Here is a 12,707-nt window from a genome sequence, read left to right on the forward strand (position 1 = left end):
TGGCTCCAGCTAGTCGGTAGGTTACATGCCATATTTTGTCTCAAGAAAGGCGCCTAAAGCGAGAGTGAAGGGTTTTCGTCTAGAGGGTTTTCTCGTCCATCTCGTTCCAAAGAATTACATTTTTGATAGGTGGCCCTTAAGAGGGGTTTCTGCTACGGGGAGGAGCTTGTAGGGGGTGACTGCACAATTTTCAAATTGCACTCTAATGGGCGTGATATTTTCGAATTCTCGTAGAAACTTACTTAACCTTTGTGCTTCACATTCCCTCGCCTTCAACCTGGAGACTACGGAAAAGTAACACCGAACTTCCCGCATAATTACTGAGGAGGTCATACTGGACTAAAGTCGGTCAAATTGTACTGGAAAAGGCCAGTGCAATAATACTAGCTACAGTACTGAGCCCAGAGTAAACAGGTTTTTATGAATGGATTTTTGGACGCCATAAAAGAAGTCCACTAATCACCTCCTCACCATCCCCACAACCAGTGGTTATGGTCTCCAAGCTGATAATGAATTTAGGAATAACGTTTCGTCTGAACCTGTCGAATTCCATCGTGTGGACCAAAATAACTTTTAGACAGATTTTCGATTCGCAAAACGACTTTACCACCGCTTATGTGTAGCGCAGTTTTCCTGGTTCGCTATAGTGACGCATGCCTAAATCGCAACTGGTCGTCGATCGATTTGACGAGCTACCCGTTGCCATGATCGCACGTGACCATTCCTCGCTAACTGCCTACATCAGTAAACGGTTGTCAGGTGATGCAAATTACTAATAGGATTTTCCCTAACGTCATAGAAGTAACCTTATAGACATGATCGAAATATCGACTATAAAAGCGTTTAACAGCAAAACATCACCTTTTTTAGTATTAGCTGATCGCCATAGCAACAGTATTTTAACGCTCGTCACCAGCACATCAGTAAAGCGTCTTTTCGAGTTTCCACAGCTTCCGGTATCTGAAAGCATACACCATACATGTACTCATGATTTACACAAGTGATTTTCACGTAAACCTGAAAGCAAAGGTTGCCCATCTTGATTAAGTAGACACCGCCGATTCATACCTATACTTCCCAGGGGACTCAGTCTGAGAACCGAAAGTTCATTTCTTCCCGGTTGCAAAAGCCAGGCGAGAAACGATGACCCGTGTCAACTTACACCTATCACTTACAAACACTGAAGGAGCACGATGTCGAGGTTGACCGGAGCACTGTGTAGGTGCTTGGAGTGGAACCAGATGTTCCCGGTTGCCTAACACGAGGAACTGGATTTATTCGAGGTATTTCATCTTTAGCGGACGGCGGTAGATTAGTCGAATGGTGTATCGGTTCGCCTTGTAGTTACGATGATAGGCTACGGCCCACCACTTGACTTAGTCCCGGCTGTTTTTGGTTTTATGTTGCTAGCTTGAAGTCCCAAAGATCAAATCACGCCGCTATTTGGGACTTTGAATAGAGTGGACGCCATTTTCACCGACATCCCAACTGAATGGTTGGAAGTAACTTGAAGAATGTATCGCAGGTAGGACATCGATTGGAATGCCCGCTCAGAGACGGATTTTTCTAATCCTATTTGTGCGGTCTTCATCATCCTGTAATTGAGCCCAAAGGATGGAAACACCTCCCCCCAAGAGTTCGGGCAGTACCATAACAAAGTACAAGGATCGATAACGGGTTGCATATCCCAAAATCTGTCAGTAGGCGGATTTTCTGGATAATATTAGTCTCTTTCATTCCAGTTGAGCGTCTCGAATGTTCCGCGATTCATTTGTGTGCTTCTTAGAGCGCAAGAACCTTTGATGTAAATTGACCTGATTTCCTCTGTTCCAGTTTATATGACAGCGAGATTCTATTAGTAGCATTAACAAACATTTCTTCTGTTTCCTTATCATTTCGAAACACTAGTTCTAAGAGAATATTAATAATTCATTTTTTGCTACCCCGTTATGTCTTGTCGGCAGGCATGGAAAATAATTTTGGAAAAACGTCATCGAATGGGCAATTACCCTAAAAAAATACCTATAGGTTTTGTCCAATCTTAAAAGGGTATGCCACTGAGGGCGATTGGTGACTGGTGTTTAACAAGTGACCACAACTAGTGAGATATTTATCTGGAAGGACACATCTTACCCTGAGTAGGGCTGTATAGGATCTACGAACTTCAATTCATTATTCGGCTGATTGGTATTATTTTTCTAACACTGTTTTTACTCGTGCCATGGAAGACATACTTCTATCACTCGCCATTGGTCTGAGTCTAGCTGGGGGCTCAGGACAACTCAGTGGTTAAGGAGCGAACTTACTGACCGGAAGATCAAACTGAACCTCAGCATCGCAGCTGCTTTTACCTAGGCTTGGACAAGCTGGCACTTTCTCAGTCCTCGTGCTTCCTTCTGTTGATACGGCAGCGAGGCACCGGAAGGATGTCAGAGCGGGACATTTATTTATTATGATTAGGTCTAGCCGATCGTACGATTCGTGGTCGTATAAAGGTAGCGCTGCGTTTGATCATTGTTGTGGGTGTAATGCTGTTTCCAGTCGCTGTTGAGCACAGGATCGGTAAGAACTTGTTGGAACAATGACGAGACTGTGCGTCCAAGCTCACTATGAGCATGGTTTCTGTGCCACCGAATTTTTTTGCAAGTCCAAGCCAGTGTCTTAGATTTATGTTTCCCGTCATACAGTGAACACTGTCTAGCAGTTCACGGATAGTCTGACATGGTTTATTCAATCACCTGCCCATCTTCAAGGTCTGTGATTTTACGAGGAATTTATCATTCGTTGTGTTCTATTTTTAATATACTTCCCGTGATTTCTGGAACATGTTCACAGTGTGCATTACTTAGCCAGGATACAGTTCTTCTTGTTTTATCTTGACAGTTTGGACATGTTTGAGTATAATCTTGGCATCGTAGAAACAATTGGTTCACGATATACAAGCATGTCCATGTTGGGAGTGCAACGATGGCGACTTCTAAGGTATGCCTACGAGGACTAAACCTAACTAATGCTTACTAACAAGTGGGGCGGAAGGTGTGTAAAAGGTCTTAGTTAGGTTGAGTTTACGGGAGTTCTAAACTGGTGTGTGTTATCGTCAGACGCCCAAAAGTATCGATCCACCGTATTCACTTAACGGTCGAAAATACGTCTTCGACTGAACATCACTAGCTTGCCAGAATATCATCAGCAGCCACGAACACTTCGGTAGGTCGGAGCACTCCCGCTTGCCCAAAGAAACCATCATCGATGAAACCAGCCGAACCTATTCGTTTACTGCACTGCTGGAGCTGTATTTGTCGAAAAGCCTGGAAGCTGTGAGCAGATACACCAATACACTGATACAATGGAGAAATTTCAGGAATGAATGTTGCTTTATAGGCTGATTGGAGTTTTTGGCCCTAATGTGCTTTTAACTGCTTTCATGTATGACATCGGTGGGATATCAGCTCCGTGGATTTGCAGAAAAAAAACAAGTTTCTGGTCACAGAATGACAGCAGGCACTAACTAGGTTGTCCATATTTGGCCATTACGAAGCAGATAGATCAATAGTCAACAAAAAAGTCACTTCACTGACTGGAGACTTTGAATTTAGAACGAATCTTTTTGTAACCATCTGAATTGAGTTGAATAGTGAGATTGTTTTTTCTTAACAGTCTTCAGTAGGTGTGAAGGACCTGATAAATAGCATAACGTAGGTGTGAAGTTTTACGGGAAGTTTATTATAGATGCGCGCCAAGATCTTGTAGAGACCATCGACGTGAAGCCTTTCATCTTCATGGCTTATTATGTGGGCTTAGGTGGGTCTGCTAAAATGAAGCCATCAACTAATGGGTCAAATAAAGACGAAATGTCTCGCGTGGTTGTCGTCCGGGGTCCAACGACCGGCATGGTTTCTGGTTTGTAGGTGATTATTATTATTATTATTATTATTATCATCATCATCAAAGACAGTAACATCAGTGTTGGCACTGATACTTCACTGCCGTACAACCATAAGGTTCGTCTAGTTATATATATATATATAATTGTATTAAAAGCCCTACGGTGAAGAGAAGAGAAAAAGAGTGGGTGAGGGAGGGAACTTAGTGCTGGCCTATGCCAAGCATAGTGAGGTGCTTACACCTCCAACCGCTCAGTCAGACAATCTGGAAAGAAACTGACAGCAAGAACGCCACTGACATCGATTAGCCACCATTTCTTGCAACGTCTCCAGCCAAGCACAGACGGGGTGGTGGGTTGCTTTATCCTGAAGGAGACATGGAGAACAACACTAGTCTCAATAGACGGTGTTTCGGCATGCGTAGCACATGACCGAGTCATCGTAGTCGATGATGCTGAATGTTTTCCCGGATTAAAGTGTCTGCAGCACAACCAAATACTCGTTTTCTAATCACCTCGTCACTAACACGCTGATGCCATCCAAAACCAGCCACGCTTCTGAGGCATCCGTGGTCGAAAACCTGAAGATGCCTAACATCATCTGCCGCAGAGATACCCATACACAGCCCTTACTGTAGCCTGGTACACATGACCCTTAAGATCCAGTGAGATGCCTTTTTTACACCACAAGTGACGCAAATTAGCAAACATAATTCGAGCCTTTGCGATTCTTGCAATGACTTCATCAGACACACTTCCATTGGAGCTAATACAGCTACCGAGGTATGTAAAGTTTTCCACAGTCTCCAGTGGTTCTCCTTGAATTGTAAGGGATATGTTCGCAGATGGCACGTTCTGAAGCAAGACTTTGCACTTTGAAGGTGCAAGGCGCACGCCAAAAGATGGTATGATGGTGGTCAGTTTCTTCAACGGGGCTTATGCTTCGCTGTGGTCTTCAAAGATGCGGGTGATATCATCTGTGTACTCCAGATCAACAAGGCTCTCACCATCAACAGTTTGAACACCGGGGATTTGAAGATTGTCCAGTGTTTGTCTCATCATTTCATCGATGACTAAGTTGAACTGATCGATCAACAGAATCAAACGCACCCTTGAAGTCAAGGAATACCAGGATTATGGGTAGTCCGTACATGTGGCGTTGCTCTAACAGCTGACGGAGTGTGAAGATGTGGTCAACACAGCCTCTAGCTTGATTCTCACCAGTCAAGGCAGATGAAGCAACCTCACTATCCACGGGTAACTCGACTGTGAACAACTTTTTAGCCCAAGGTATACGCCAGATCCGTAAAATGCTCGATGTGACCGTAAACTTGATAAGAAATGCATAGCAATTAAATTATGTTAACAAGGCTGCTGGTTCAAGCTTCAACTGATATCTGATACCGTCGGATGGAAAATATCCTCTGAACAAGACAAATAAGGACCAGCAGTGATTTCCAACGGTGCTTCATGGCTTTCACTCCACATGCATGATAGACAAACAATGCAGTGTTTCATCGATTTGTTGAAATTTCGTACCTTTCTTGAAGTAAGGTAGTGAGAATAACATGATGATCCAGTTCAATTCAGGTCGGTTGTATGAGCGTTTTCCTTCGGCAGTTTTTACACTAAAACGGCACGATCGCTTTAGTCTATCCAACCAGTCAGCTTTTCAGAAAATATTCAATTCGTGAACATCTGTCTCGTCACTCACTCCACCTGTTTACTCCCTTACAGGTATTCTTTGACCCAGTCACATCAGAAGCGTCGCAAAGTATATTTACGATATATTTCAGTGGATCACTCCGACTCAGGTTACTGCCACTCAACCGCTGTTTAGTGTTTCGTGTTGTATAGGAGCTAAGTTACAAACCGGTATGATAACGAACTGAGAACCTGGTTCTATACAACAGTGAAGCTTGCTAAGATGAGTCAAGTTCCGGTCTTGGGTCGTGCCACTACTTCGAGGGTCACTGATTGTAGGTTGTACGCTTGACACAGCCGAATTAAGTGCCCCACTAAGACATCACTTCAAGGGGAAACGTGCAGTTAGACGGGCGCGCAATAAACTGGGTTGGAACCAACGACTGAAGCAGATGATGAACATGCTTTCATGAAGACCAAGGCCCGCATTTCGGGAGTGCGAGCTGGGATAAAGCGGCGGAAAGCACTTATTAATTCAGATAATTTGGTGAATTTCCGGATGCACTTATCCCCTGTAAAAAGACCACTAATTTAGTGTGGTCACTAAAATAGAACAATTTGTTTTACGAACGAAGCAATTGTTGTACCCTCTTGAGTCCATTGTGGTTCGGTTACCTAGTTTGCTACAAATAAACAAATACAAAGATTGTTTTTTGTCGAAGGTATTGTGAAAGACAAAGAAAGAAAGTTATTGATGACAGATCTCTCGTTTTTAGTTACTCCCCAGTTAACTCACTTCTAACAGTCGTACGTCCATCAGCGAAGATCAGTGCTGTAACACGCATTGGCCTCCAATAATTTGACTAGAACCTTAATAACTTGGACGGAAAGGTGAGAAAAACGATCAAAGATCTCGTCAACAAGACGATATTATTAGCAGTTGCCCAGATAAAACCGATCTTCCGTGAAGTTCTGGTGAGGTATTTCATGCTTCTTTTTTCCTTCATTGTTGGTGACTGCCAGACGAGTTGAAAAGCTTCTTTCTCGAGTGAGATGGCAACCTCGTCCTTACTGATTGTCAAACAGCTATATATTCATCCATTATGCGCACAATGAGCGCTGTACCGCGACGAAATCATGTCTATGTCCATTTGAATTAATGCTATGGTAAAGTGAGGAAAACGGTCCTATTTATACCTCACTCGATCCCTTTACCCTAAACGTTCTCATTATGAAAATGCCTTTGTGGGCAGACCACGGCAGCTAGACGTCCACGTCGTCTCAGTTCAGTTGTGGAACTTGGTGTCATTCCATATGATGGCTAACGTCGAAGCAGGCGGTGACAGTCGGCCGATTCAGAGAGTTACACTTAGTGGCCACCTGTATACGCCTGTCAAAAGGTTGGCTCGGAGCCGACCAACCTTATTAAAGCCTACTTAAACGAGTCCACTCCGCCATGTCATTTTGTTTATGGCCTACTCGTGCATGTCTTCGATGAACCATTACAGTTGTCACACTTCATCCAGTGAATACCCTTTCTATGTGCCACACGACTCCTTCCCAAATATAACAAAAACCCGACAACCTTATTCAATCAAACTCGGTGCAGCTGTGACTTGCTGCGAAATTCGCAGGGATATTATCTTGAGAAAATGCATGCGACAATGACGAAAAAGAAGAAGGAATTGTCGAAATCAACAGTGATCCGAAAAAACTGTGGGTGTGTTAGAAATGATTTTGTTTGCCACAAATGAGTCTATATATGCAGCTGGTATTCGGTGGCTACAGAATAGAAGATGTTTCGGTTTCCACCATGAAAATATGATTCTGTAAAGAGTGCGCGCAGTTGTATAGACGTAATATACTACTCACAAGGTTGCTGAAAACTCTTCGGCAGCCCACGACCGGTTTCGCTCTTCTTGGGGCTCGTCAGGTAAGCGCAGTCCTCGAGGTTCCCTCAACCTTATGCTCCACTTGAACCCAAATTGCACGAAATTAGTGAAATACCAATTTGGTTGTGATGAAAAACTCACCTGGAATCCAGCTGAATCTCTCGTTTACGCTGATGCTCCTCAACCGAATGTTCTGAAACATCATAGACGAGAGATTCAGCTGGGTTCCAGGCGAGCCTTCCGTCGAAACCAAATTGCTATGCAAATGAGTGCATTTCGCCAAGTAGGCTAAGTTGGTGCGTTGGAGGTATGAAAACCTGAGGAGACTGTTTCGGGGGATGAAACAGCTATCCGCGGAGTCAAGTATGAGTTAACAATAATTTACTACAGTTAACTAGATAAGGGCGGCCCTTGTCGGAAGATGGTTCAACAAAATTGGCCATAACTTTTTTCAGCCGAGAAAACTGGGAGATTGAAAATCGGTTCTTGTAGGGGGCAGCGGTGTTTGTATATGCTTAAATTTCCCTTATTCCTGTGCATACTAGTGGTGTTTGTCTATGTGAATTTCGTCGGTTACACGGACTAGTACGTACAGCTTGCTGCTAAACGACAATAACGAATCCGACCAGGAAGGCTCGAGCAAAAGCCTCGATCCTGCGTGCCAGTCTGTGGATAGATCCATGAATATTCAAATGGTAAACGTCTTCTAAAGAGTATTTGCAACAGAAACCTATTTAGTATATCGGATTTGAGTAAATATTTGCCGATCGCTTATTAAATAAGTATAAAACGTTATCTGTCTCCTGGTGTTTTAGACAATGAGGGTCTTCAACTCCAGTCCAGCTCTTCGGTATTCAGCGGTGCGCTCAAAACGACCGAGCTTCCGGAACAATGCTTCGCTAATAAGGACAAACTAGACAAAACATGTTGTTTGACACGATCCGAAATTTTTCGGGTCGACATTCCACAGGATGACGACGCGAAGATGACCACAAAGACGGAGGACATTTGTCCCACTCAGAAGGTTTCATCAGTACCTAGTTCCCCTTCCTCCTTGCCACATGACGAAGTAAAGGTGTCATCAGCAAAACACACAGAAGCAGTAACGACAGAGGCGGGTGATGAAGACACTCAGCCCTCATCTCCGTATCTTGCCGATACTTTAGACAATCTTATTGACGCAGCTCGATGTGTTTATGCTGAGGCTCAACTGGAAGAAGCCGAGTCCGTTTTGGACCAGCTGCTTTCCAAGTTCGCTGATCCTTCGGACTTGTGTACAGCATGGGACAATCTACCGAACAATGTTGGGAACCTTCAAGACACTATCACCCAATCGCCATCTTGTTTCTCTCCAGTCTTCAAAGTGTTGCTCACTCAACCAGAATCACATATTTTTCCCGATCTGTGTAAACCTTCCTCAACTGGACGTCAATTACAGGACCTATGTAATCAATTGGCATGTGCGATACGTCGAGCGAAGCGAAAAGTAAGTGTGATAACTTTCTGTGTGTGATAACTCCTGTTTTTTTAACACGTGGAATAATTTTGTCGCACTGCAAAAATGGTCCCATCGATTTCTCATTCTTTGTCAACTGAAGCTAGTAGATATGTCAGTCACCGTGTATATTTTTGGAACTGTGTGGGTAACCACCTGCAAAAGTAATTCAGTAAGTTTTGGAGTTCAACTTTGAATGGAACAGATGTCTGAGTGTGAAAGAAACGAAAATTTGGGTAAAACGGCTATACTAGGAATATGAAACAGATAAAGTGCCGAATATTGAGTGAACAGATGATATAGATTGGTTCTGTTTTTTCTTTTCTGTTAGTATTTTAAGTAGTTGTTGGAAGTTGATAGAACTTGGCGAACATCACCATTCTGCACGAGCCCCCACGTTGGCACAGCTGTTGATCTTCGAGTGTTTGACTGCTCAGCAAATCAGGTTATAAGGAATAGTTGTTCGATCTTACAAGACTGGTTAAACGACCTTGCTTAGAATCGCGCTTGCACCACAGGATGACCTCCAGCTAGCTGTCATCAGGTGCTCTGTGAATTAGAACTGCTGTAGAATCGATGTATGAAAAATTCTGATTTTTGTTGAACAGACAATCGTCGACCACCCAAGATCCCACCTGGCCTTGTTAAGTATCAACGGATGTTGCTGAGTTGTTTCCACACAAAAACGATTTCCGGTAATGTGACTGTGTAGTAGAGAGGGGGTCTAATGACATCTGATGGTGTTTTGTATTCGGATGGTGCCCGAGACGTCAAATAGTAATGTAAGGATCTAATCTTACGTAGTAAGCATGGTACGTGACATATGCGAAACGGTATGGTTGTTGTAGATCTTTTCGGAACACGGCGTGAATCCTATTAGAAAGCTGACCAATGAGAGACGGTCACTCCAAAAGACCACGTGACTTGCCGTTATGATCACTTTCAGCAGTGTTTTATTGGTTTTGCTAATGTCGTGTTGCATACAATCCAGCACATACGACCAATCGAAAGGATTCGTATCTTCGGAAATAGAACAGGTTCGGGAGGCATAAGTCTTCTTTTCAGGACACCGATTTTCGAATGGTTTCTTGATCTAGTTGTACCTATATTATTCTTCCAAGATCTTATTTTATGTCGAGACTGAAGTTCATAAACGCAAATGTAAACTGACCGTAGTAACGGAGCGACGTCATGCGATATCTCTCAATATTGACCCGTAAATTAATGCAGAATGACCGCTGGTACAGAAAGGAAGCTGAAATTTTCAGGAGACTGTTGAATCGAATATTGTGGATCCTGATAACGGGTAAATTGAGAAAAATGTTACAGGACGTTGTTTGTGGTAAAGCGTTTAGTTTCCCCAATGTACCCGGAGAGCGATAAAAAGATAGACAGGTTAAGTGAGCTGAAAAGCTCATTTGAAATTGTACCAACCCATCGAACCGGTTTTCTTCCGTTATCGCCATCCTCGGACAGCGTTAGAATAAAATATAGCGATTTAAAAAACGTGACGCAATTTGGCCGGTTCCATGTAGATTTGAAGTGTTCACCCGTGAACGGAGTCGTTGTATCCCCGTGATGAAATTGATCATTATCAGGGGAGGTACCCCTTTACGAGACTGTCATGCGAAGAGAATTTGCCGGCTATTCATCGTTGACGAACTGGATGCATATGGATCGGGTGTGGACCAAAAACGGTTTGCAGGGTGTGGTGTGTGATGGATGAACTTTGGTCAATTTACCTCGCATCTAAACCCTGGCCATTTGTAGCTCATGTGTAAGTAGGTTTGGCGGCCAGTCCCTGATTGATTATTTGTGGTAGCTGCATTTCTTATCCGTCCACTTATAATTCAGACCAGTCAGTGGGGCGATACTACGGATGGTCACTTCTCTACCAGACTTTAAACACACTGCTGAAGAATTGCGCTACATTGGAACACTTGGATGGAGTTTCCCGCGCCATTTCCAATCTCTACATTTCTATGACGCGGAGTTTCTGTGTGAACTGGAGCTGCTGAAGACCGTCCAGTTGGTATACAACATTGAACGCAGAGAACACTATTCGCTTCTTAGTTAACGATTCAACTAGCGATGCTCACCAAGTTACCTAATCGACTCTCGGGTTCCATTATTTACGTAAAATCTGCTTCATAGGTGTAAAAAACTACTTGGTGATTTATTGTTTTTTCCTGCTCTATTGCAAGATGGTGATCGGGAATGTTGTGTCCTCTTGACGTATATGTTGGTGGGCGAGATCTGCCATCCTACCTTAATTTAGTGAACTACCTAACAACCTGGGGGAACCGGGAACATTTAGGACAGTATTAGGTTGGCTGGAGTGTTGGGAAGCGAATGTCAGCTTAATTCACCCAATGTGAATCAAGCAGTCTGACTACTGTCCTGTATATCCGAAGATCCATCGCCAACACTTCTTTTCTTCATCACCGGAAAGTTCCATTCTGTGAACCTGGACAACTGTAAATTTGAAGTAGTGTTAACCAGAATCGAAAATTATTTTAATGACAGTCACTTGTATTGGCGATTTGGAAAGGATGAGATAAGCAAATTTACTTTAATTCTGCGGTATTCTGGACACCTGGAGGCACAGTTACCAAAGCAGGCTTGTAGACCGGTGGGCTGTCGTAAATATTGATTTTTTGTAGATTCCAGTGGAGTAGTTACACTGAACAGTATCGGTCCAGGAACTAGGTCGATGACAACGTCAAGTTTTGCAATATTTTGAAGCTACGAGAACAGAGGATGCACCCGAACCAGAAGACCAGAGGGCTTCAGACAGCGTTGAAACCAGTGGGAAGCTACTAGGCGTCTTTTTTGGCTGTTACTCAAACAACTTTCCTGGGGAGCTTTCTTTAGTTGTTCACTAACTTAAGGCTTAGTGAGTTACCAGCTCAGCCAATTTGGGCCTTGTATGCTGAACATCTTTGGGATGTTAAACTTTGGACTGCTGTTATGTCCTATTCAAAATGTAAAAATCCGGTCTTCTCAGTGTTCACCCTGCCACTCTTTCGTATTCAGAAGTGATGACTTGTACATCCTGACTGAGCACTAACTGACTTACTTGTTGTTACTACTTTTGAAGTTAACAGCACGTTTTTCAGTGACCTTCTAACTGCTCAATGCAGCATATTGCCTTCTACCAAGACTCATATTTTGCAGTCACCTCAATGTTGTGCATTGTTTAATCGTCCGTTTTGCAATGTGTATTTGCTTTAATTTTTCATTCCATTTTGTTTATTTTCTTCCTGACCAATCGAATATTGTTGACTTGGCCTTCACCTGTTTGCACCGTGTGTAAATACACTAATTTTCTGGTTGAGTTTTCCTACTTGTTTATGCTATCCTTCGAGCGGACAACATTTTAAAGCCAACTTGGCGCACGCAAAAACAAGACGGAAACATTTTCCGAGCCTACACGTATCACAACTTGTCGACACGTATTGGACAATTATTGATTTAGGTTATTTTTAGTGACGTTAGGACTTTCCATAAATTTATGCAGATTTCGAATGGCTGTTATCCATTCAACGAATCGTCACCCGGACTTTCTCCAATCAATGCCGAAAAGCCGAGAAGCACTATGCAGCTGTTTTGTCCTTATTGGGAATATACAGACTTTCTCCATCAATGCCGAAAAGCCGAGAAGCACTATGCAGCTGTTTTGTCCTTATTGGGAATATACAAGAGGTCTCAAGCCCTCGACCTCTCGACCAGTAATTGAAGACCAAAACCTTCGGCTTCTAAGCGGCTGATTGGTAGTGCACTGACCTTTATT

At 43.2% G+C, this 12,707-nt stretch overlaps 1 protein-coding gene across 1 annotated transcript in view; it reads left to right on the plus strand.

The window, feature by feature from the left end:
• The window catches only part of T265_15091 (hypothetical protein), a gene marked incomplete at both ends in the record, with an annotated part of 77,999 nt that overhangs the window by 14,511 nt on the left and 50,781 nt on the right, over positions 1-12,707 (plus strand). The window contains one exon of the mRNA XM_009176542.1: positions 8,235-8,905. Coding sequence (XP_009174806.1) covers positions 8,235-8,905 — 671 coding nt within the window. The remainder of the gene's footprint in view (positions 1-8,234; positions 8,906-12,707) is intronic.

The sequence above is a fragment of the Opisthorchis viverrini genome (assembly GCF_000715545.1).
Source record: "Opisthorchis viverrini unplaced genomic scaffold opera_v5_344, whole genome shotgun sequence".
In the NCBI taxonomy this organism is placed as follows: Eukaryota; Metazoa; Platyhelminthes; class Trematoda; order Opisthorchiida; family Opisthorchiidae; genus Opisthorchis; species Opisthorchis viverrini.